We start from the raw sequence: 27,682 nt of genomic DNA, 5'->3' as shown, positions 1-27,682 counted from the left end.
CTGAATTTACACGAAGCATCGTTTTTAATAGCTTTTTTCTTCAATTGCACTTTGCAGAATAAATCTCAATCATGAATTGCCTTGTCAACCTGACGGCAATGCTCTAACCCACTGCCACTTTTTGGTAAAGAACCATTATTCCACCCCTCTGAAAAAAAAAAAAACACGTGAAAACCAAGGGACCAGCAGTAAATATAACATCTTTCAAAAAGGATACTAAGCTTTTTCCCACAACTGAAAGGCCTAAAAATAAAGACATTTAAAGGTTCTGTGACTACAAAGATCAGCGCAGTGAAGCTGATGTGCTCAGTTACACAGGGCACTAAGAGCACACCACACCACTGCTTTGTACTGCCAGAAGCCACTCTATGAATACCGGTGAATTAAAGAGCTCTCTCATCTTCAACGTCCTCACAGATTTAACTGTCTGTACCTGAGAACAACCCAAAGCTCCTAGAGAAGACTGTCTCAGTTAACGGGCAAGAACCTGGAGATATAATGGGTTTCCCCCTGAAGACAGAACACAGAACTTAACAGCCACAGTTTCAACTTGATTCTAGTTCTAATCTCAGGAAAATACATTTAAGATGCCTCTAAGTACAAGATTTACTTTTGGAAAACCTCGACAAGAATGGCCACAATTCAATGAGAGGAAAGGCCTTTCATGAAGATCCAGTGTCTTCCTCTAGTGGTAACCAGGGAAAGCAAATAAGAACAGGGAATTAACAGAAAAGGGGAGAAGAATAGTGGTAGATCTTCCTAGTTTACAGCAACGTGCTGCTGAGGGACTTCTGGGCCAAACATATTGGCACTGGCAAGAATTCAGACAGCAGCAAGCTGATGTTTTCTTCTTTCCCATTAATTCTTTACATTTCATTGGCTGCTACTGTTTTGGACTGTACTGATATTGCCACGAACCCTTTGGTTTCTCCCTGGAATCAACGGTCCAACTCAGAGCTTCTCACTTACGAGAAATAATGGCATTTTTAAATGCCCCTTTCACTCTTACAGATAGCAGCCAAGACATTCCAAAGGAAGAAAAGAGCATTTTTGAGACTGAGACTCACATAACAAAAGACACTACGAAGAACTATTGTCGATAGGCACAGCAAGGCAGTTCAAAAACCATTCCATTTTTCCACTTTCACCAGTATAAACTGTATGATGACTGTTGGCATAAACGGGAAGAAAAAAAAGAAATGTACCTTTTTTATAACACTTCATTTTGTGCAGAACAGAAATGTTTATTTGAATTTTCAAAAGTTTTGCCAAATTGTCACCTCTAACACCAGGAGCCTGAGTGTACATGGCTGTTCCTATCCTAAGGAAAGAGGGATTTCAAGGCTGTATCTTTATACAACAAGACCTATAGCCATCCATCTAAATATCATAGAATCATAGAATAGTTAGGGTTGGAAGGGACCTTAAAGATCATCCAGTTCCTAAGTATGCATTCTTCTGGGGTTTGGTTTAGTCATTACACTACTCAGCACAACTCCTTATCACAAAGAGACAGGAAAGAACTGTCTGCCCTTGAAAACATGGAAAGCATAGAAGTATTCTAGAAATTATCCAATTAATAACTGAATAGACTCAAATATGCACTCCAAATTAAAAAAACTTAAGCAGAACTACCAAGTTAATAGATACGGTGACCAAAACTGCCTTGAAGAAGCAGCAGAATCTACTGGTCTAGGTGACTACGCTTGTCCCCATGGAGGTAGATTCCACAGACAATGATACCAGTCCTGGATTGCCTCTCACCTAGTGATAGCAATGACTTGCAGGGTTAGAGTTGGAATTTACACCACCTTAAAACCATCCACACATGGTAGGAAAGCATACTGTGTGGTTTAACAGGCTAAGCTGATTATGTTAATACTTGTTAGGGGAAGAATGAGGCATGGAATGGAAAAGGCTAAATAGGCTGCTTTGCTTTAACGAAACGTTAAAAACAAACGTTTCCTTCATTATTTGGACACCAATTATAATTGTCTGCTGGTTTTATGTGGTTTTATGTCTTAGAAATCTACATTTCTCATTAGCTGGTGATTAGCTATATCTTCTAATTAGATATAATTTTTGCATCTGAAGTACAAGAAGCATAAACATATTAAGCATTTCATTCCTCTTAAGAACAATATAGTGGCTTGAGATGTTGCTTCCATTAGTGGGATCTGAGTCCCAGAGAATGCAGGTGAATGGTAAAGGCTGCATAAAATACCATGAGGCTGGCAGATAGCAGTACCATTCAGATCTGTCTCTGAAAAAGAAAATTATTCAAAATAAACTCACTTGTGCATCTTTAGCATGCTTTTGTTCCTTTTTTCACTACCATCATACATTATCTTGATTTTAGAATCCTTACATCTATTTATTTATAAAAAATCCATACATTTTCCTGTTTACTTGCTTTGAAGTTAATTTAGATATGAGTATGAAGAACTGCTCCAAGCAAGATTCAAACAAATTTACTATGTGACTTGAAAAATACAGGCCAATTTCTCAGAATAGTTTTGTTGTAACATTGCTTTTTCATAGCCCTAAATAGCTACAATTCATACAATATGCTCTAACATTTGATAAAATATTTATCAAATAGTGTAATAGTATATATAGTGTGTATGTATGTATGCCGTACAGTTTAGATACTAATTACGTATAGTATATAATAGTGTGTATATATATCAAACCAGTATTACGTAACAGAGCTATCACGTAACAGAGGTATCAAGAAGTCGGGAATCCCAGTGTTTACACACATACGGAAAGCTATAACAGCTGTCAAATTCAGCTATTAAAAGTAGTCCTTTCATGTTTTATCTTCCTTGGGAAAATTATTTGAAGTCAAAAGTGAGAAATCCTCCAAGCCAGAACAGCAGCAAATGGACTTCTTTTGGCCTAAGATCAACTGGCAAGACTGGGAGAGCAAAGGAGCTTCAGCTGTGGAACCACTGATCTCCATGAGGGGCAGCAGAGGGATGCGGTAACTTATGATCTTGAAGTCAGAGTTGATTTTCAGTCATATATAAGCTAGACAACAGCTTCGCGGCAGGAATGAGCAACATTATCCCCATGATCCAGGTCCAGCGTGGATTTCAACAGAATGCTTGCACCTTCAGGTCATGTTCTGTATACTCACTGAGATATCTGGTAATTAGAGAAGATTGATGGAATCAAGAATGCTTAATTGGCCATCTTTGTTTGCCGTTAAAAAGATAAGAGGTTTCCCTGATTAAAGGTAAGGCAGTCCGATCTAATTTGGGTTTTTTGGACATGTTGGCATTTCAGGCTAGTGCTACAGAAGAGGTACAAGACAACGCAGACCCTTTGCCATTTCTGGTGAGCATTTTATTCTGTGAACAATTCATTATACTTTAAGAATGTTTTGTGTTAAGATGTATTCATCAATGAGAACAGCACTCTACAGCAGCGGGAAAACTCTCACCTAGCAAGTGACTTCATGACTTGCCCACTCCCACGAACTCATTTAAAGAAGGAATTTTATTCATTGCTCTTTGCCCATAATTCAAACAGGTGAGAAATCCCTAATTTATGTAGTTGTTGAAACAATATTTACTATGAAACAACTGCATTAAAATGTGACGGAATTGGTTTTTATTTTCCAACAAGAACAAGATACCATTTTTACAGATTAGTGTGACTGATTATTTTCTTAATCCATCCATTTGTGATTAGCTATGCAGTCCTTTGCAACCAGTGAATTTCTGATTGAACTATAATCCTAAAAATTCTTTTAATTCTGATGTGTTAGATATTTACACAACAGATCGATCACAAAAGCAAAGCCTTTCTTTAATATGAAAGGGAAAAATTATTTTGGTACAGGTATAGAAAAGTTCCTTCACTAAAACTATTTTTATTGGGTATGATATAAATTAATCAATAGTAGATCAAAACTTGCAGGTTTCTAACTAAGCACATTAGCCAAAGAATTATTTTTGCACTACTAAACTATATCTAGAAGGCATTATTATCACAGCTATTATACCTTGAAAGGATACACAGTTAAACACCTTTCTTCCATACTGAGAGACACTCGATACTCTGAGTTCTGCAAAAATGGATTCGTAATGTTTATTTCTTTTTCACATATATCATCCATGAGCTTTATGTACAAATACTCACAGATATTGATTACTTAATGAAAGCATTTATGTGAATGCTTAGAAATATCCTAAAGAATTAAGGACCTCAACTATACTTCATGTCATGAGGATGAATGTGTTTATTTGTAAATCCACCTGCATCGCTTTGCATATCCAATAAGTAAAGTTAAAATTACAAACCAATAAATCCAATAAAATTTGCTGTCACGTTTATAACAAGAATGACTAAACACATTGAAACACTAATAATTTCTGCAAACATTTTAAGCAAGTAGGTACATGAGGAGCTAATCCTGAGAGCAGTTCCAGAATCAAGTTCACAGAAGTGAAACTCTAATTCTCAGTCTGCCCAAGAAGGTCAAGATAAGGTTATACAAAGGTACCAAGTTTTTTGGTGGTGTGAATATCTCATCCTAAAGAACAGACATGGATATGAGTATCGCCTCAGTTTAATGATTCTGCTCTGCAGTACATGTCAAGAAATAAGTAACCTCACCTTGCCAAACCACTGAAAGGTCTCCGAGTAAGGAATTATTAAGATTCAAGTATAAAAAAAATGAAGAAATAGGCATCTTAGGCTTTGAATTTTTTTTAATCCCGGCAAACTGATTCCAATCTGTTCTGAACATTTATTTATGTAATATATCAACATAAAAAAAATAGAGCAGCCTACAACAAATTTGAGATGTGAGGTACCTGTAGTTTCAACTCAGACACTAAGAGAAAAAAATGTTAAAGTAAAACTCTGAAATTCTATTGCCTAAAGGCTTTCATTATTTTTTATACATTATTAATTTATTTCTAGCAGCCCTGAATCACTTAAAGATATTTACATCTCCTTATTTAAACTAAGAATGCTTAATCACGCTCAACTTTGATTAACGCTTTTCAGTCTTTGCTGATTGTTATTTTCATATTTTGGCAGCTTGATAAATATTACTGTGTACATTTAAGGAAAATAATTAACTAAAATGATTTTTCTCCCCTCTGGATGTAGTTTTGTTTATATGCTTGCTCACTTCAAATCTTAGCCATAAACAGAAGCATCCCATTTATCAAAAAGATTGGGTACTATGAATTGGAAAATTATTTAGACATCTTAGTAGAACAGATTATACATTAACTGTGTCATCTAATACAAGGGAATATCTGTTAAAAATATATTTGATAGTAGATATTTTCTCCGAAGAGTAGAAAGCTAGGAAACAAAAAAAAATGTTATAATATTGCCAAATTGAAATCCATGCATAATTCAGCACCCAAATTGAATTTTAATCTTTTTATAATGCTGGGGGAGATATATTATGCTTATGAAAACTAAGGGAGATAAAGAACATTACAAATCAAATCATTGCTTTTATGTTAATTCAGAAATTCTACAATAGCTAATAGAAATCAGTCCTTTGAATCTGTGAGAGGAATAGGAAGCACCCTGAATGTTACGGCTTCCAATACAAGTTTACAGGATTGATCAAGGAAGTCAAAAAAAGTACGGTATGAGGAATTCAGGAAAATTTTCATCATAAAAGGGGAGAGAGAACCCCTTTATGACTTTAAACAGAGGAACAGCTGAAACAAGCAGCCACCCATCAGTAGATGTTGCTGCTACTATGCTCTGGTTCTCTTAGGGCGATATCCCTCCCTGCAAACCAGTTTTTCCTGCCTCTTATAGCATCTCCTTCAACACACACCACTGGTCTCTAGTGATACACTACTTTTTTTCCACGCCCAACAAGAACAAAGGAGATTCTCAGTCTGAAAGCTGTCAGGGGCAATCCAAACCCACTGTTTTTAGGACTGGCAGAAGGACCACCAATAATAACAAAATCAAATCTAAATCAGCTCAGTTGGCGTCAGCACCAACAAAGAATTCAGCAGAACTGGTATTGCGTTCATACTGTGAAAACACGGCATTTCAGTAGAACCGCAATAAAGATGCCTTTCTTCAAATTAGTGGTTTACTCGGATTCTGTAACATCAGTCAAACCTCCACAGTACTATCCCACGATATATATTAAGGACTATTTGATTTATGATCAACCCCCAGGCACAGTGAATTGCTTAGTTTGGCTCAAAAAGTCTAGCAGAAGGTGTCTGTAAAAAGTGTTGCTTCAGAACCTCATCCCATTCAAAATACTGTGACGATGCCTGCGCGGCAAAACAATGCTATTAAACAAAAATATCTTATTACAGGACACATTTATTATCTTTCTGTGTAAGTATACTCCTCCTTCTCCCCTTCGTCCCCAATTTTTTTAACTTGCACTAGCTATTTGTTCTCAGTTCCTTAGCTACTTTTGTATTGGAGCCCTCAATTATATCCAAAGCCATTTCTCGACATATTGGATGATAAGCTTTCATCAGCAGGGAAGGATATCTACCCTGTCTTCTTTGACTTTCTGGTCTAGGTATTTTGCGAGGTGTCTGATGCCCAAGCTATTTCTACACCTTGTGTCCTTGCGAAGGTCTGTGAACTGGGTCGTTCTCTTACCGAGATCAGCCTGCAGATGAGAGTGCTAAAGTAAACACACAACTCTGCTGCTACGCTGGGAGCAGTGACCTTCAAAACCAGGATACCTACTGGCATTAACAGTGTCCAAGACTTCCATGCCACATGGTTGCCGCTCATCCGGATGCAAATCCCAACCCAGACTTCCTTGGATATAGCTGCTGGTTTCAGCAGATGGTTACACATTCAGAAAGATCAGTCATGTGTTAAGAGAGATGAAAATAATACAGAGTAGGCTAAGAACACGTTTATTTCTCTCTCGCTACAACTATTGCTCTTTCTCAGCCCTATCAGAGATACTACTCTCATATCTGTGATAAAGATTAGCTGTTTTGCTGCATCAGTTGTTGCATTTTGCTTTATAGGTAATTGAATTTTGTTTGATATTCCATTTTTCAGTTCAAGTGCTAGAAATTAGGAAGATATGGTCCGTTAGGAAAGTGAGCCCTGTATCTGTTGGGCACAGGAAGCACGTTATGCATTAGAAATATACCATTTTTACAGAGGAGACTGGGAAAAAAGCCAAGTGCTACTTGCATTTCACAAGAAGTGACAACTAGGTCCAGGGCTAGAGTCGTCATTAACAGAGCAGTGGGTTCAAATATCTCTTTAAGATTTAGTTTTGTATGTATAAATTTAAAGCCATTACACTTTTGATATTTGCAGATCTAACAGTCATTTATTTGCTGCAATAACACAGCCACAACGATAAAAGAGAAGATGCAGTGCTACTCAGCAAAAGCGGGGAGGCAGGAAAAGTGGTTGGGATTTTTGGCTCAGATGAAATTTTTAGTTGCTTTTCTTTCTCAAGAGCAGTTTGGATCTTCAATTTCCCCAAACAGCACTATTTTGTGCCACACGCTTTGCACAGACCAAAAGTGAACATTGACATATTCTATTATTATTTGGATTTACTCAACAGTGTTCTAAAATTCTGAAGCTGCTTTATTTACCAATGAAGCAATTGCTTCACCTTGGAAACCAACAGACACATTATTTAAATCCCTCACAGAACTGAGGTTTTTAACCATCTACGCTTTCAAACAATCAGATACGTTAACAAAAAACCTCCATATTGATATCCTACCCTTCTCTCTGAAAAAGGATCCACTGAAGTCACAGTGTGTTCCTTATTATTCTTGTCAATTATGTGGTAAACATGACCATTAAATACATTCATTTTCTGATAATCAGAGATTCCTGCAGAGGGACCTTTTGAAGCAAAGCTATTTTCCTGATTATAAGGGAGAATAAACTAGAAAAAATTATTGGGCCAAACCCTTATTGTCTTCACTTTTTTCATTAGCCCAATGATAACTCAGGCCAGGTAAAAGTCTGACTTGTTATCATTTCAACCAGACTTTGTCCATCTTCTTAACAAACTGGAGTTAATCTGGTAAATGCACAAATGGCCTCTGGATTATGCAAAAGAGAATGCCAAGAATGAATAGAGAGGTTGTTTCTCTTTATTTGAACAGGATTGTCAGTCTGTTTTCAGAAAAAGCATTTTATTTTTCTTTTCTGAAAACCAGCCCTGCGGCAAGCGACAAGAAGCATCACAGTGTCAGTAAGTGCCAATAGCAGCGATGTTGATGTGAGTAATCCTCTTTAGATGTACGTCAGTGCAAGTCAAAGGGTGCTGGTAGCAGTGGCACAAGGTTCTAATGTTAATGATGAGGTCACTGTTTGATCAGCCATCCTATGGCTGTTAAAAGTGTTGTGCGGCCAGGAAAAAAAGACGGGAAAACAGTCCCCAAGTACACACACATATTCATATTTGTACTGCAACAGAATGAGCAACTCCATTGAATTTTAAAAGCCTACCAACTTAAATACAAAATAAATTTCCATCACCCATCATGAAGACCAGTACACCAAGAAATAAGCTAAACCAGAAAAAGCCTTTGTGCAAAACCCCTTTGCCATCAGTCAGTTCTGTTGAAACGCGTGCAAAATGAATAGCTGGGAACGCCCTGCCCCATGCACAAAGGGCTCAGCACCCGGCGAGATGTTAGTCTAGTGTAGCAAGAGAAGTCACGTGCAGCCTTGCGAGGTATTGCCAGGGTCGTGGTATAACACATTTCCAGGCACAGGGAACAAGAATTGGATGAAATAATAACACAGCATCAGGTTCTGGATAGTCTATAAGCTTGTTCACCTCCAAAACTTTCATATCTAAGTGAAAAAGCTTATGTGTCAAGGAATATAGCAAGTGAACTCGGGACCATCTTTCTGAGGTAATGGTCTTTAACAGCATTTTAAATAACCATTTAATCTAAGTAGGAATTACTGTATTGTCTAAACTTAAACTTGTTCTGTAAATAGAGTACAATACAGAGTGTTTGTGAAGAAAACCAGTAATCTAATTATTGAAAATAACTTCATTTCTCTGTTTTAATCACAAATTTTAGCAGAGAAATAAGGTTTGGGGGGTGGGGGGTGGAGAAATGTAATAAGCAGTACTAAGAGCCAAAGAAGGCAATGCAACTTCCCTGCTAACTTCCTTTGTGCATTGTGTGGAAAACTGCAACTGATGTTTTCCCGCTTTGCTCTGCTAACGTGTGCTGTTCAACATATGGTGCAGAACCACCGCACAGAACAGCACAGGATTGTCTCACTTAGGAACTAATTCTCCTACTAATGGACCGACCATATCTGGAGTAAACTGATAGAAAACAGAGTATAACGATTATGTCTTTAGGTTCTATTTAAATCGCAGACCAAGATAAACAAAACGGTTAGATAGCTAAAATTAAGCACTTACGAAGTTGAGAAATTGAAAAATTTGCACTAAAACATGAAGGTAAACAGACACTTCTCAGGATTATCCTACATCAAGTTTCCACAAGTAAAAAAACAAAATAAAAAATTAAGTACTCATCTGCTAAGTGTGTTTTCCTTTATGTTTAAGGAGATAAATCCACACAGACATCTATCCTTTCTATACATACTTAGAGGAAGCTGATGTATATGCCTGTACCAGATCAGACAGAGTCCCAAAACTGAAGCGACCATGCAGCTGAAAAAGGTGGAAACCATCATGCAAAACAAAAAGGAATATGCAAGAAAAACTGAAATTAATGTTGGGACTATGAAAGAGGAAGGATTCCAATACAGAACAGCCAATGGGTTTGTTCAAGGGACATGAAAGGAAGCAATTATATTAGTAACAGTCATTTACTTCCAAGAAGTCTTAAGTGCACATTGATGGTCACCAAAGCATGAATCGTAATCAAACTGAGCCTTTAGGTGACTGCTCAAAATCCGTGGCAGAGGAAAGAAATAAATTCTGTTTCCCAAGTCCTCTGCTTCCTTTAAAGAACACTTACACATGTGTCTTCTTGGTCAAATTGGAAATTACAAGAGTTTATACTTCTTAGATAAGAAAAAGATAAAATAAGCGTACAGGAAAACCAGCTGACAGGTGAGGTGTGAGGTGGAAAACAAGCTAGCGGATCACAACCTTTCTCAGTCAATTCAAGTTTTTGTTGACAACTAATGGAAGGCAGAGAAGGCTCCTCTATTTCACTCCTCTTCTAAGTTGTTTCCATTGTCGTCAGCAAAACAGCATGGAATGGCTTAAGTGCAGAATACTGAAATATTAATTCCTATGCCCTAGTTTTATGCTCTGTGCACCCTTCTGAAGTGTGATAAGTTACTTTTTTTGGTTGCCTGATAAAAAATTGATCAATTCTGATCAGTGCAAACCTCTTAAAAAGCCTATTTTTACTCAAGCGTAAACTTAAAAGCCAGCACAACAAAGCAGCTTTGGAGCATTCAAACAGCAGAAAAAGCATATCATAAATGAAACTGAGATTTCAAGAAATTACACCAAACAATAGCAGTTCGTTCTTTCAATGCAAAAGACTATTAAATCTGAAAACTTCACACCACATGAATAACCCTGAATAAATTTTATGATTACAGCAGTCTCAAAACTACCTGAAACATGCAACATTTATGTTAACTCAAGTTAAGTTACAATGAAAACGAAACCACTACAACCACAGCTTCATCGTGGCAGTCAGTGCTGCCTTTCTAGAAGGTGACTGTTAAAACACACAAAACGTACACAGCCTATGACTCCAGATGCTTCACCGAGTTATCTAACGCTTTATTTAGTGTTATTTCAAAACTTAGCAAGTTTTCATATGGTTAAGTCAGCTTAAAATATGTAAAAATAATTAAAACATCACCATATTTTAAGACAGTCCAATGCTTTCTGGCTTATTAAGAGGTTTTTCACAACCTTTACATAAATTTTGAGTGTTATTAATTACTTTTCTTACTCTGAAAATTCTCTTGCCATTTTGAGAAATCAAGGCTTTTTTACCCATTATTTTCTTCTGGTCTTAGCAAGTGATGCCACCACCTCTACATGGGCATAGCTACCCTGCTCAGACAGACACACGTGGAAGTGTTCATCCCTGGGCAGTCTCCTCCCTCTCTTCTATGAGGATATCACGATACTGAAATGAAAACTTCAAGGGGGTTTATTTCTATATCATAGAATAGTTTAGGCTGGAAAGGGACCTCAAAGCCTGTCCAGTTCCACCCCATGCCATGGGCAGGGATACCTCCCACTGGATCAGATTGTTCAAAAGTCCCATTCAACCTGGCCTTGAACACTTCCAGGGATGGGGCAGCCACGACTTTATGGGCAACCTGTTCCAGGGCCTCACCACCATCACAGGAAAATATTTCCTCCTAAGATCTCATCACAATATCCCCTCTTTCAGCTTAAAACCATTCCCCCTTGTCTTATCCCTGCACTCCCTCATGAAGAGCCCCTCCCCAGCTTTCCTGTGGACTAACTCTGCTCAACAAAGCCACAGTCACAGGCAAGAAAAGTTCTAGCCAAGATGACTTTTACTTGTAGGTCAGAACCACAGAAAGCAAACAGACCATACAGAGACTGTAGGAGAAAGTGCTGATTTTTTTTTGCTGTGCTTTCATACACGGTACAACTGCGCACTGTCCAGTAAACAGTGTGTAGCTGCTTCAGTCCTGCAGAGTGAAGCGTACGACTATTTTGTTTTCAGTACATCAGTTGAGTGTTCAACCACCTTTGGTTTCTCCGGTGACACTGATGATCTGCCATGCGCGGCATGTCCCATAGCGGCACATCCCAAGATGGATGGGTCCAAGACCAACAATGTAACTTGTAAAGGGCATTGAAAAGCTGACACGAGGCAACAGCTGGGCCCAATTTCATTCCAAGATAATCTTGAATAAAAGCTTTTACACACAGCTTATGGGGCTTTTCACTGCACATGATTTCCATTGCCTTTCACGATGCTGTTCCTCGTACGCAGTTCCCACACACCAGCTAGTTTCCACAAATAAGGCAAACCAAACGTCCAAAGAAGTCAACAGAGCTGTATAATTTTCCCCTTTGTCCCGTGTATACTTAGTGGGACAGAGGAGAAGTGAACCACTGGGAGAAGTGATCATAGAGAGAAAGAGCCCCCCAGCCCCCGTGAAGTTGCCAGTAGAAGCTTTGCTGTCCTAAATAAAGACTCCTAGTCCAAAATCATCTGAAAGCTGATGTTAAATTAGTCATCCTTTCAATTCTAGCATGCCTGTTAATTAAGGTATTATATTTCATTTCATTTCTGTGCTCTGGATCCCACATGAAATACAACGGTAGCTGTTCCTGTCTTCATAGCTTTTTCATTAGACAACTGGAACCTCTCCAGTGTAAGCATCTCAGCAAGGAGCTGAAGTCATGTCAGAAATACCCATTAATTCTGTCACATGCAGTAATAAATCAATCAAGCACCAACGCACCTTTCAAAAATTTTCTTTCTAGCTGCTTAAAAAGGGATACACCTGACATGACAGCACCACCACGCTGGCCTGTGGTCATGAGTTACACCCACTGCTGCAGAAGTACAGCCCCTTATTTTTCTTTGCAATATAACAGGAATAAGTTAATTTTAAATGTTCAGATTAAAATTAAATTTAATTAAAACACTGTTTTTTTAATGGAGATTAACTTCTAGAATAGGCTCGAAATTGCTTTCATTCATTAAACCAAAATATTTTTCCTGTTGCTTTATAACTAATAAGAAAAGACAAGTAAATGATAGTACGTTATGATTCTAAAAATCAAGGAAAAATCAGAAATTCTAAAATTCAATTCCCTCTCATTTCCAAAGGTAATATAAATCTGGTTTGCAGTAGTTATATCACCATGCTAACTGCACACCAATTAAGTGGAGTCACATTCAATCAAATAACTAAAACCTAATCACTTAGCAGCACTAGTTGTTTTTCTCTCAATCTTTCTATTATTTTCTAATCTTAACATATGAGACAACGCTAAAACTGGGGGAAAGTGACCCGTGATGTGAATTACTTTATTACGGAAATACTGTAATACAAGTGGTAGTTTATATACAAAATGCACAGGCAGGTTAATTTTGTCCAAATGATGCTATTATACAATAGAAGATTTATAAATTATGTGCATAACAAACGTCTATAACTCACCTACGTATATTTTATCTATTCATGCCTTCATGGGTATCTAGAGAAAACCAGAGAGAGAGAAAGCAACTGTCCAAAGAAAAGGATTAGGGCATCAAAGAGATGAGTGAAGCTGCGTAGATGGCATTGGTTGGAGGCTCCACATCATTTAAACACACTAGCATGTCCTTCTAAATTAAACTCAGCGAGCCAATTAGTCGGGCAGCTCTGGTGTTCCATCTCCCAGCAGGAGCAGATGATAACGAGGGCTTTGCCGCGCCAGCGAGGTGGCAGAGCGTGCAGCACTGCAAAAGGCTAACGGGAAAGATATGTTCCATTTTCTCAACAAGTCCTGAAGCCCATCACATTTCTGTTTGGCTCTCCTCTAACAAGGAAGGGGCAACAAGACCCAAACCAGCTAAGATCTAGGACAGCATCAAGCACACGTCACAGAAACCTCTTGGCTTGTCTCGGTAAAGCAATATCCTACATGAAAGATGTCTGTGCCAGGAGTGCAGGGTCAGTCCCGAGTCAACTTCCCGCTTCCTTCTTTTACTAGTTTATACTCAATTCTTCCGGTTTAACAAAGCTTTAGATTATGTTCTTGCTCATGCAGTAACACTGCAGAGGAAAGGTTACCATATTTGCTTTGGATGCATAATTATCCCTCACTCTTAATATAAATGACTTTGTAATAAGAATCATGATGTACAGAAAACTTGCATGGACGTTTCCTTTCAACTTTTACACTCTTCATACAAAACATTTTGGTCTCTAGCAGTCTTGCAGGAGAGCCTTTCATGTAAACCAACAGAGTACTTTCAATAAGAATAGATACTGACTTGAAGCAGGAAAAATATGTATTTGCGCTTAAAGTTTGTATCTAACCCTGCTAACTGAAGCATTTCCAAGCCTGTTTTATATTTTTTTATTAAAACTTAATTAAGTATTCCATGCACCTTAACTATATACAATATAGACAGAAGTACAAGGAAAAAAAACATATAGGAGCTACACAAGACCAAGTAAAATATTCACACTTTTTTTTCAAACCCGGCAAGCAGTTTTGGACTAGAAGGTTCTACACCTTTGATTTGTTTATTGCTTAAACTTTAAATGCAAGTAAATAAAAGATTTATACAAGTCAATTAGCGAGGAGGAAATTTCAGCATAACACAGTGGGAGTAATTAGATCAAATAAAATGTTTTCTTCAACTCACATAATCAAAATAAAAGACCCACTTCCCTAAAGGAAAGAGCAGGTATGAAGCTAGAGTGAACTCTGGGAACTGGACTCTTATGACTGAAGTGAAAAGCTCCCTTTTTTTACTTCTGCTTTTAATTGCAAAAGATAAAAAGTAACAAATCAAGTTATAGTCCCAGCAGCAGGATTATCAAGGTTGCTGGGGGGTTTTGTTTGTTTGTTTTGGGAGTGCTTTAGGGGTTTGGATTTTTGTTTTTTTTAACTTCTACTCTTCTATCACTTAATCTTCTATAATATCTGAAGATCAAAGGAATATAAAAACGCCAGAAGGGACAGTACGTGCAGTGAAAAGTTCATTACATCTGGTAATAAAATCTTTCTTTTAAAAAGCTATATAAAAGTAAATTAATATATTGCGATAAACCTGAAACAAGGACAGATGTCCAACAGCATGACAAGTTTGAGTCCCTACTAGTCTCTTCCACAAACTCTTCTCCAAAATTTGTTCACAACAACAATTAACCAGAAAATTAAGTCCCAGTGAGAGACAATGTCCCCAGATGAACCCACGACAGACAACACAGCTTCTTCTTAAAGTAGTGTTCAACTTTTTAAAGACTTCATTTTAAATATTTCAGCATGTCTAACTATTAATCGCATATATAATTAGCCGCCATATTTAATAATACTAAGGGAGGTCTGATGGTTTTGACAGTTTCTAAAAAGACCATGAAGAGGATGACAACAGAGTACTGACTTGATATACGCTGTCAAGGTGCACATGGGACAGGTGGCCTTTCGTGACTATTATGCGATTACAGTCAACACGGAACTGCTAGACAAGATAATACAATCTAGCTATGAACCACTGCCAAGGTGTTCACTCAGTGCCATCTGGACGTTTCGCCATAAGAGTGAGCTGCAAGAGCCAGTCTGCTGTCAACTATCTTGCATGTACTTTCTTCTGAATTGCATAGAAGCACAAAACGCAAAGAACATCTACAGCTCCGAAGTCATATAAAGTCAAAAAATTTGGGTTAGGAATTGTCATTTATGACTAATATTTTCTAGGGCTCCTTTTATTTTTGTGTGTATTCTATATGGCCATAGTAGTCAAGAGTGAAAAGAAGAGTTTACATAAAAAGCTAAAACTCCTCTTAAAAAGTCATTTATTTTGAAATAAAACTCCAATAAAAAAAAGTAAGGCTTATATAGAATGGTGAAGCCTGTTCTCTTTGACTCAGCTGAGAACAAATAGTCAGATAAAGAATATTGCTGGCTGACTTCAGCCAGGTCACCGCTACGGAAATCCTGTTTCCTTTCCCTTTTCAAGGGCCTTGTCACTGCCAACACAGGCATCCTCTTCATATCCATAGAAAGCAATCACAGTACCTTTCTGATATTGCATTACAACAACCTCATTTGTCCTCCCAACCATCTCCTCTTTAGCAACTGAATTTCTGAAAGTAACAGCCAAACATCATGAAATTACAGGATCGTAGGATAATTCAGGCTGGAGGGTTCCTCAGAAGTTCTCTGGGCTGATATCCTCCTGCTCAAAGCAGGGGCAGCTATCAACTGAGGTTACTCAGGGCTCCAACCAGATGAGTCTTGAAAACCTCTAAGGACAGAGGTGGCTCCATCTCTGTAAGCACCATGGTCCAGTTTTTGTCCTGGTGAAGAAGTTCTGCCTTGTGTGCGGTCTGAACCCCTCTTGTTTCCGTTCCTCTCTGCTGTCTCTCCCCCCTCACCCTGAAGAGCCCGGCTCCTTCTCCATCCCCTCTTCACAGGTGTCAGGGAGCTGCTGCTGTGTTTCCCCCAAATGATGTACTGCCCAGCCTGAAAGGCCCCGTTCCTTTAGCTTCTGCTCATGGGCAAATGCTGCAGCCCCTCATCAGTCCCACTATGATGACTTTTACACTAAAGCAGGCCTGTTTGGTTCCACGGATTAATATTTAGGTTCTATTTTGCAAATAATGGCTAAATTATGATGACTATGGCCACAAGCTGACTTCCACTTTGTCTCCGTTCCTCGAATTTCACGTTGTACTACATTTTCACAGCGCAGTTACAGAACTGAGTTCATTCAGGGAAGGTGGAATAAACAGAGCAGCCTAAAAAGAAACAAAGCCTCAAAATACAAAAACGGTCGAAAAGTAACTCTCACCTCAAGAGTCCAGTTATCTACTATATTTTAACTGCAAAAGCCAATTACCTGAATGAAAGGGGTATACATTTTGTGTAGCAGGATACCTTATGAACGAAGAATTCCTTTTGGTTTTTTTTAAACTAACTTGAATTCTCTTTCATAAAGACAGTAACTGCAAGATACAACACCACAAAAAATAAGAGGTTAAACATCTAGGAAAAAAAAGGCAACTCAAACCTCCTTCCCGTCAAGTTCCTCCTCATGCCCAGTGCAAGAGGAGTAAAGGTGACTGTGTAGCAGCTGAAATAAGGATCCTGACAACTGAACATATCAGATGTACTCTGCTGTGTCTGGTATTTCCACAGGCTGTAGCTACATCAAAACCATCCAGCCTCTGTGGATTAGCAGACATCTGAAAACATGGGCAATTAATTTTTTACGCCCCTTGAAGCCTGCTATTACAAGATTCCAGCAGATGAAAGCCCAGCAAAACCTAGACGCTCCGCTAGCCCTGTTCTCAACGTGTCTCCTTAGAACACCCAGCAAATTCTTACATTTCTCTCTACTTCTCGCTGCCATACTGTACCTCAGTGGGATCAGTACCACTCACGGCATCCCTGTGACACCCGTCTGTGCATGTAACACAATTAAGACAATCCTTAATTCTTTACATCATGTGTTGTGTGTTCATCATAAATAACTGGATATTTTCTCTCTTGATATTAAATCTATGATGGCCAAGAACAAATACAAACCTAGGCAATGACAAGCATAAATGGCTCATTCCACATTTCTAGTAATAAGCAGGATACACTTAATTTCCTATTCACGAAACAGAACCCCAAGACTAAGCACTCAAGAAATGATTTTTTAATTTTCAGAAATAGTAACTTTAAACACGGCCACACGTGTCCTGTATCAACAGTGTCCAACCTTTTTGTAAGAACACATTATCCCTCTTATCCCCCCTCTTTGCTGATATTTTCTTTCCATATCTCGTCTCTAACTCTGTAGTGTCTCAGTAATGCATCTGCCTTACTGGTTGGGAGCTGGCAGCGCCAGTGATGGCGACAGAGATAGAGCCATGTAATCATAGCGGTGTGGATCTCCAGCAGGATTGTTAGCTCAGGTTCAACATCCACAATAATCCAATTGCATGGGTTGCATCTACTATAAACATCCACCTGCGGATATCATAAAAGAGTACGGAACAGAAAACAGTGGCAGTTGAGCACAACGAACCCTCCCTGTGCTCGGTGATGCACAAGGACAACGTTCAGTGCCGCCGAGTCACTGACATAAAAGCACTTAATAGTCTAAGCACACAGAAAAAGAAGACAGTGGAGGAAAACCATAGGCCAAGAGAACAAATTGGTTTGATCCATTTCACACAGCCAGGAGAATTGAGTAGAAAATCAATGCCTTAAAGCACCTGTCCAGAGTTTGAATTCTTTATATTCGCCTTCCCCACCCGCTTCATAAAAGTAGCATCACACGCATGTTTGAGGTTGCTTTAGCAAGCAAAGGGAGCAGCAGCACTTTGTGGCTGTCGAGAGTTTATTCTATTCCAGAAAACCAACATTTTTTGAGCTGTGAGTGGAAAGTAGCAGCTTTAAAGGGAAGTGGGGTTTCTCAGTTATTCTCTCCATAGCAGAATTGCTGACCAATAAGCAAAAGGAACGCTAAATAATTACCTATTTAGGCCGTTCTTGTGAAATGTTTTATTATTTTGAAACCATATCAAGCAAATGACTTTTCTCTCTGCTGCCTTACACGAACTCAAGCACACAGAATCAAAGAATCATGTAGGTTGTTAAAAGACCTTTAAGATCATCATGCCCAACCATTAACCCAACACTGCCAACTCCACCATAAACCATGTCCCAAAGCACCACATCTCCACATCTTTTAAATACCTCCAGGGATGGGGACTCAACCACCTCCCTGGGGAGCCTCTGCCAGTGTTTGACAAGCCTTTCCATGAAGGAATTTTTCCTAATATCCAGCCTAAACTTCCCATGGCACAACTTGAGGTCATTTCCTCTCATCCTACTGCTTGTTACCTGGGAGAAGAGACCAACACTCGCCTCACCACAGTCTCCTTTCAGGGAGTGGTAGAGGGCAATGAGGTCTCTCCTCAGCCTCCTTCTCTCAAGACTGAACAGCCTCAGGTCCCTCAGCTGCTCCTCATGGGCCTTGCGTTCACCTCCCATCTGTTCCGGCTCAGTATCCCTCGGCCATAAAACCTCCCCAGGATACCTTTACGACAGGGAAAACCCTTCAGCAGAGTAAAACGACACCCTGCTTGCTGGATACCAATAATTCCTACAACTTGTTAGAATTTGGCACATACCTTTGCAACTTCGAACAGAACAATTCTATGCCCTGCTGATCTTTTTTGTAGACAGATTTATTTTTTCTGGATTACCTACCTATTGCCACCCCTAGTTCTGATGACAACATTAAGAAGTTGTTAAAGTTTGTACTTTTTTTTATAACATAATGTTAATCACATGGTAAAGCCTCATTAGTTTCAAAGAAGGTGTGTGGTAAAATCTACATCCATAGTCTGAGCGTAATAGCAGCTACCAATTCCAGTACTTCCCATCTAGGTTTATCTCCAGTGTTCTGAACACCTCAGAAGTTTAACAACTGACACTATTTTCCTAGGAACTTCAGTTATAACCTGTTTGAATTAAACAGGTTTTTAATTAAGTAGTCATTTAGTATGATATTTCAGTGCCACAAAATGACAGATTCTGTCCCTGTCCTCATGTTTATGTTTGCATATCCACCGTAATATCCTGCCCTAATTTTCCAAAGATCAAGTCTTCTTTCTAAAGAAAATATTCAAACAGTTCAAATTCATTTCACATCAATATTTGCCATAATAAATCTAAAAGACCAAGTGAAGATCATCAAATACTAATTAGCTGGTAACTTTACTTCCTTCTTCCTGGCTTCGAGTAATTTAGCATATTTAGGTGTAATAAAGTTTATCTAAATTCTCTCATTCATTACTGGGTTTGTCTGCCAGAAGCAACTTTTATTCACTGTCCATGCATTAAAGTCTAATTTTCTTCCTCACCACTTGCTCCTGCAATGACAGACCACTCAGCAGCTACTAAATGCTCCATTAGAACAGTATGAATTCTTGAACCTTTAGGCGTCTTTCGACACATTTATGTTGCCTACTTTTATTTCACTACTGCCAAAATCACTAAGAAAGGTAATCAACCTTAACTGGGAAAAACTTAAAAACAAAAAAACAACCCCAAACTCTAAACCCCAAACTCTCTGAAGTTCAGGGACAAACCAACAGAGGGCACTGTCACAGTGATTTATATTTTTGGTGCATTCTTAATCTGAATCCTGAGTATTTATCACTCTAAATTTACTGGACAACCAGCAGCATCCCTTCGGTCAAACACAGCATCTCTGCAATCGATTGTGCTATTGCCAATCTTTTTTTCCACCTTAGGTTGTGAGCATCATGAGGAGATTCTTTTTTTTTTTTTTTTGCCTTTAAACTACATTAATAAACATAAACTTTAAAAATAAAAGTTCAAGAAATAGAAGTTTGAAAAATCAGCAGGCGATTTGTTATAAACAACTGCGATACTCCATGGCTTTGCTTACAGTTGAGGTTTTTTGATCATGCATCATTTTCACAGTGAAATATTTAATACCAACAAATTCTGGGCATCATAAACTGACAGCAGGTTTGAAGTCTGGCTGACAGTGGGTTAGAAACAACGGCATTCAGAGTCAACGTTGGAAAAATAATTTCCATATTTTTAACGCCGTAGCAAAAAGATTGTTTCTGTTATTGATGCCACTGTTTATCAATAAAAACAAACACACACAAAGGCAAGACGGCTTCACAGTTTGAGGCAGAGAAATGGGATTTTGTGTTCAGCCCCCGGGGGGAAGCGAACTGACAACTGCTGCCTTTGCTGTGGTGCAGCTCCTCTGAACTGCTAAACTAACAAAGATGATTTGGGAGAGATCATGGATGCAGCGTGTAGTTTAGTGAATATTCCGACAGCCTTCTTGGCTGGTTTTGCTATCGACTTATCCTTTATAGGGGTTTTAGCACAGCCAAAATGTAGCCAGAGACTCAGACTCCAACTGCAAAGGAGGTCTGCTGTGCAGCTACCCTGCGATACAGAGCCCTGTGTGGGGTGGCCAGGGAGCCACCCGTGGCTGTCTGTTAAAAAGGCTATCTGTAAATCTATCCAGAACATAAAAGCAGCTTAAGACTTAATGGGGCCAATGCACTGTGGTAAAATTATCCAGCTTAACCTTGGTTCAACACATTGCACTCAAATGCAAGTGTCTCGTAACAGCGCCACGGTGAAGAGTCAGGCTCTTCGCTTTCAAGGTGAAGAAGGCACTCACCATCTTACTGTTCTGAAAGTTACTCCTATTTCTCCGCTTCACCTCTGTGTCTGTAACACAACGGACAGCTGAAGCCTCCCTCACCCCCGGCGCTGTTTAAGATGCTCACAATGCTTTTAGGGAGTAACATAAAAGGCTATTGCTGCAAAATGAAGAATGGGGATAATCTGCTGTGGTTAGCCATGGCACATATGACTAAAACTAATGGGCTAAAATTGCAGTACAGAAAGTTCAGCTTAAGCATCCTGAAAAACAGTGAGTATGGCGAAGCGTGGAATAGATTGCCCAGGGAAGCCATTGCATCTTTGTCACTATAGATCTTTAAGATTAGGACAGAACGCTATTTATCAGGAATGACACAGGTATAATGGGTCCTGCCTCGGGCGGAGGATGGACCAGAGACATCCTGAAGTTCCTTTCAGATGTACTTTTGCACAACACTGCTGAAAAAATGGAGTTGCTGTTATTAAAATGCAGACAGGTGTCCTTTTCAAGCAGCCTTCCAAAATCCTCCAGCGTTTTGTGAGGGTTTCTTGCTGGCACAGCAACACAGAACACTGTCAAACTGACTCAGCTGATCTCACCCTGTTTCTAGCCAAACCAACCCTAGGCCTGAAAGTCACATCCTTGAAACCATTTCCAGGCTCTTAACCAGCGTGTGATAGCTGACTGTTGTACGTATGACCCAGCAGGTCGGGGCGAGCCTAATTAAAGTCACAGTTCCCCTTCCGGGTGGATTTTATTATATTTTTTTAGAGATTCCTCCAATGGATTTCCTACATTAGATAATCAGTAAACCCATAGCGCACCCACACGATAGTGTTTGAAGAGTCAGGACTTGAAAAACTGAAGTTTGGAAAACTACTCATATTACTTCTAGCATTTAACAATCTGCAATGGTATTTTCAAGTTTTCCTTGAAAACTGCGGATCTGAAAAATGTACTTGCATGAAAAAAGTGAACACGTTCGTACAATGATTATTTAAAGCATAACGTCACACATACTCCAAATGTTGCACGATGCACAATAAATTCATAAGGAGACACCAAAGACCATTCATTACAATCTTGTGAGACTTTTCATGCTCCAGTTATGAAATAGGCTGATTGCATTTGACAGACAGCATTATCACAGGCACATTTAGTCCCGTTAGTCTCCCTTCGGCCCTCCTTGGAAACAGAGACCAGTTGAGATGGTAACTGCACTGAAGATTCCTTTTTCTCTCCTGTCATTGCCCTTGATTTTAAACATTAGACAGAGGTGAGAAAAAAAGTGCTGAATACAGTAATTTTCTCCAGTGACCACTCCATGAATAAGGGTTTGACATGCACTATAATCTATGTTCTTCTAGAAGCGACTGGCAAGACAGTTAATACCACTTACCTCAGTGGTCATGGAAAGGAAAAAAGACACAGGTATTAGGAACAATGTTGAAGTTTCCAGAAGCAAAAACAAGAACACTCTTTATATTCTACAGTAGGTTTATGCCACAACTAACATGAAAACTAAAAAAAAATGAGAACATGAGAATGGATATAGAACATAAACCAAAGCACTGGGGACGGATTGTAGCCATTGATGAATATCAAATGTGTCTTAATATCTTAGCTCTGCTTTTGTGCTTAAGAACAAAGTATTCATTAGGTGAAAAATTATTTGCTCAAAGTGAAAAATATGAATATGTAAACTACCTGTGCAGAGTAATCAAGAGGAACAAGGTGATTACATTGCTCAAAGCATCCCTGATAACACAAATCTCAGAGCACCACTTCCAGGCTCCTCTTGGTAAACTCAGAGCTTTTACAGTGAGTGGTACAAACAGCCCTTTCCTTTGGGCTGCTCAGCAGCTCTCCTGCATGGAAAGAACACTGCAATCTCATTATCTGCTGGAATCTGCTACTAGTAGCGCACATCTTGTCATCATCACAATGCCAGAGATCACAGCACTAGCCTACCTACAGATAGTCCAACTCTAACTTCACTTTATAACACAGAGACACAAAAAGTGTGGTTTATAGTCTCCAGCACACTCGTTTTGACATGATACGCTTTCTCACTTGACGCTACTGCACCTCTCTTCTGAAGCTCTCCTTGCCTTGGCCACAAACATAAGGACTATCTGCCCTTACTGCCACAAGTTAAGAATGGTTCCAAAAGGACCACGTCCTCACTACCAAGATATAAGTATGGAATAAATAGGTATAAATGAGTAAATAAATGATGAAATAAATAGCCATTTTACCTACTACGTCCTGTCACTTCTTTCAATGATAATCCCTGCAAATTTTCCTCAGACTGTCACTGATGGAAGACAAGCACTTGAGGAAGAAGAAATTAAGAAAAGAAAGTACAAAGATTACACTGTCCACATAAAATTCATCTCTGTGGTTACAGAGGCATTCCCTAGGAACAGCACCTTGGTGTTTAACTGTTTTAACTTGGAGTTTAACTTGGTGATTAAACTGGTGTTTAATCTTTCTGTTGCTAATTCAGTTTTGTTTCTATGGGGTTTAGGTCCGTATGAAAACCGACAGGACAGCCAGCAGCTGGGCTGAGGTTCCTGGTTGGGTTGGTGTCTGGTCTTTGGAGGAGTTTTTTGGTTGGTTTTATGGGGTTTTTTTAAGGTCGAATACAAACTGAAACCACATACATTTAGTCCTGTTCAAGGATATCTAATTAGATATCTAACCACAGGTCAGAAATTGCCCTGATATATTCTCAAATCTGGGCCCATCAAAAAATAAAATCATGGACAATCTTTCAAAAAAACACAGGGTTTTTTTTCCTACACCAGTTTCACACAATACTGAAAATATTAATGGGATGGGAAATGAACTTTTGGACCTCTGATACTCTGGCACAAGTGAAGACTGATACGTTTTACTGTAGAATAACTTTTCCACACTTAAATATGGCCATAAAAGAAATTCCACATTATAATTCTATTAAATGTACAGCTACTGGATATTTTTAATGTCACAGCTGTATCTATTCTCAGTTTTCTCCTACTAAATATATTACACCAATTGCATTTTCCAACAAAGACTTATAATAAAACTAATGATATTATGGAACCAAATATAATTACATGGCATTAAAACAGAAATTTAAAACAGAAATAAGAACTTAATCCAACAATATAAAAAGGAGAGATTCTTAAAAAGATGCACAGTTATTTTTTCCAAACAAGCAGAGAATCCAGGCCCTTCAAGGGAATTGACAGTTCAACCACTTTTATACATATATATACATACATATATATATACACACATATATATATACATACATATATAGTATGTCTGAATTGCAGATCATGAGGGAAAACGTGCAGTATTACCTGGAAATCAACTACTACTATCAGTGAATATGCACCAAGTATTTTCCCTCACAGACCCCCATAATATTTCTGAAAATATAAATAATACAAATGAATAAATGAAAATACTACATTAAAACTACATGAAGGCACACTACATTAAAACCTTTACGACAAAATCCAGTCTGTCTGTGCAAGTTCAGAATTTCAAAGGATGATTGTCTACAGGAGGAGTAAACCACCAGCTCATGACAAACATGGTGATTGTCCAAACAAACAAACAAAAAAAAAACCCAAAGAAAATCATCAAGATAGCAAATCCTCAGTCAACAAAGTTTATAAAATTATCAGTGGAAACAGCACATGGGATTAACGTCCCTGTAACGATCCCAAGGGATTGCAAGCAAAGGAAGCAAACATGAGATGGAACACTCATAGCAACAGAAAAATCCCCCAAACCAGAAGGGGCATCTTTTCACTAGATATCTATCTACATTCTTAAATAACTGTACCTAAAGATTTCACAGATAGATTAAATCCTTGCTAAAATAAATCTAAGTTTCCCTTACTGTTTTTCCACAAACATTTGGAGGGGCAAATCACACACGTACGCAGAAGTTACCATTATGAGAAACAAGTATACTCAAATGTTTTACAGACAACTGTCTGGCATTCCAAGTCTCATCCCACACTTCTGTCTCTTTTAATATATAGTTGCTTCTTGATGAATGCATGAAAAAAATAATTTAACAAGTGCTCTTTCCATTGCTTCAAAAACCAGTAACTGAGTCAGACACCTTATGCTGAGCATCTTTGTATGAAGTACTCCTACTCTGATTATAATCAGCACCTCCCAGTTGGAGGCTGCCTATTTATCTCTGAATGGACATTGATTATGCCTCCGTTAGCAAGTAACTCAGCGCCACAGCAACTGATCAGCAGACAACTGTGTTGCACGGTGTGGTTGCTGTATCCATACATACATGTTTTTTGAGGTTTTTAACTGTGACTAAATTTAGCTGAGTCCCCTCCACTGAACATCCCCAGTGCGTATGTGGTCGAGGACAAAAAGCGCAGTCAAGAATCACGGGGCTCCACAAGTAACAAACCAATCTTGAGATAAAAATGCGGTTAAACATATCAAATACATTCATGTATCCTTGTTTTGCCGGCTATGAGTTCATGCCAGTATATGCTTGTGGAGAAAACTGCTAATAACAATTCTTACATGATGCTGTAAAATATCGCTTGGGCCAAGTGCTTTGATTTACTGCTTACTGAACACACTTGTATTCCACAAGAACAAGGATACTAGTTCCTTTCCTTATAAAAGATGAACAGTTCTAAGCACTACAATCCTTTTAACAACTTTTCAGGATTTTCAGAAGAGCTTGCAAGCCTTAACAGTCTCCCTTTTCTTCAAAAAACTATTTCTAATGAAACACTGAACTTAAGAGAAAACTTGCTTGACATGTAAAAGCACTCTCTTCTGCTTAAGTAACTCATAATATGACAGAATAAGTGTTAGGAAAAATAGACTTAATACAGGTAAAAACTTCTGTATGACATACATCCATCATACAGCAATCTGAGCAAAATCCTTTAAAACTTCCATTAAATTTTCTGCCCTAGTCTTGAGAGTTATAAAGTACTAACAAAGTAACATGAGATTGGAGCGACTTTATTTAGTTGCATAGTTTGTCCATATAGAGGTTTGGAAAGGAAGCAGAACAGGAAGAGAGAAAGCAGGAGCTGTCACTATTAAACAAAATTAACTACATTTTACTGTAGGCAATTGACTGATTCGTTTCCATAAAAACAAATTCAAATTTAATTATGCAATTGTTGTGCTTTCATTAAAAAAAATACACTGACAGTGGAGGAACGCTGGATTACGTTGTTTATAATCGCTTTTACTTCACAACAAACAAGCAGACATATTCATTGCAAAGGCCAAGTTCTGAGTACTCAACACGTCCTTCAGATTACCTTACCTCTGCACCTTAAATTCATTTTACAAATGCTAATAACCCCATAATGCCATCCATAAGCTCAAATGCTGCTACTAATGTAGGTTCCTACCTGCGAAGGGAACAGGGGCATCTTTATCCAAAGCCACAAGGGGAGGATCCAAAATGACAGTGTCATTGTTTTCAGTCATGATTCCGTGGTACGATGTCTCAATCCAGGGCTTATGCTTGTTCACTAGAAAAGAAAGCATACACCTAATTAATTTGATTTGTTTTACATTCTTTTTAGCTAATTTCATTTTTAAAGAGAAAGTATTCAACATAAATCCATAAATCTTATTACTCTAAAGCCGTTGACAGGATCCCAAAGTATTTCCTCAACATTAAATATTAAACCAAAATGCTATGCATATTGTACCAGAATCCACTGATGAGAAAACCAACACTTACAGACATCCTCCTAATTAAATCACAAAACCACTACCAATTTTCAAAATAGTTTTAACGCATTCCCAACTGTCAGACATAATTAGGATCACACACTTTTGAAGGAACTGCTTTAAGTTGTTAACTTTGAAGCAAGAGAAGGGGTGTCCAGAGAAATACAACTCTTGTCAAGACGCAAAGCCCAGCAGAAGGGCATGTGAGAATATCAACCTCGCGGTCTACTTCTCATTTTATAGTTTTGGAAAATTATCTAAAACCTCTTCTGTGGTCTGTATATTGGAGACAGAAAAAACAACTTTCACATTTTAATCCCTTTGATAAAAGCCACCACCCCTTTTCCATTTACCCAGCTTGAGTTAGGCTTAAATGGGTTCTGATGTTTTTCTGGAAAATCTGTCCTTCAAATATACCTACTGTACATTCGGATAACTGCTCCTGAGGTTCATAATTTAAAGCAGGGGATACACCACATATCATCAGATTGTCTTACCCCACAACCCTTTCAAAGTGTCCAAATATCTCCTATTTATTGGACAGTACGAAGATCCATTTTCCCCCTTCCTTTTCTACTTTGTAAGTGGCTCAGCTTTGCTTATAAATAGCATTTTGTTCCCGCAGCCACAAACAATGTTATGTTTTTGCAACTCCTATGTAAGGAATACAACGGTGCTAGCCTAAACAAATTGCAATTTGAAGGAATCATTACCCCCGGCATGAAGAAACTCTGCACTAAAGAATATCTACCACACTTTCACCAAGTCCAGATGCCACGTGCTTTTTGTGCCTATTATTTAGATGTGTGTACCAGATGTACATCTGGTGAGGTAACAGAAATCCTCCTAAAGATGGAGGGTTGACACTAAAACCAAAAACCTTTCTTTATTTAATCATTAGGAAATTGTGGAGCCAGGAAGAATGATCGGAGGTCCTTTTAAAGCTGAATTATTTCATATTCTAACTGCTCATATGAGAATTTTAGTTCATTTATATGTTGCAACATATATTCTTTCAGAGGAAAGCTTCCTTATCTTCCCGGTGCCCACTTTTGCAATAACTAAGTGATGGGAAGATTAAACTCGGGATG

At 38.5% G+C, this 27,682-nt stretch overlaps 1 protein-coding gene across 4 annotated transcripts in view; it reads right to left on the bottom strand.

Moving 5' to 3' along the window:
* The window catches only part of CLSTN2 (calsyntenin 2), a 558,864-nt gene that overhangs the window by 195,627 nt on the left and 335,555 nt on the right, over positions 1-27,682 (bottom strand). For all 4 annotated transcript variants that reach the window (XM_054073857.1, XM_054073858.1, XM_054073859.1 and 1 more), the window contains one exon: positions 26,264-26,386. In XM_054073857.1, coding sequence (XP_053929832.1) covers positions 26,264-26,386 — 123 coding nt within the window. The remainder of the gene's footprint in view (positions 1-26,263; positions 26,387-27,682) is intronic.

This window comes from Cuculus canorus, chromosome 9, assembly GCF_017976375.1.
Source record: "Cuculus canorus isolate bCucCan1 chromosome 9, bCucCan1.pri, whole genome shotgun sequence".
NCBI classification, from domain to species: Eukaryota; Metazoa; Chordata; class Aves; order Cuculiformes; family Cuculidae; genus Cuculus; species Cuculus canorus.
This window is presented reverse-complemented; position numbering and strand designations above follow the sequence as displayed.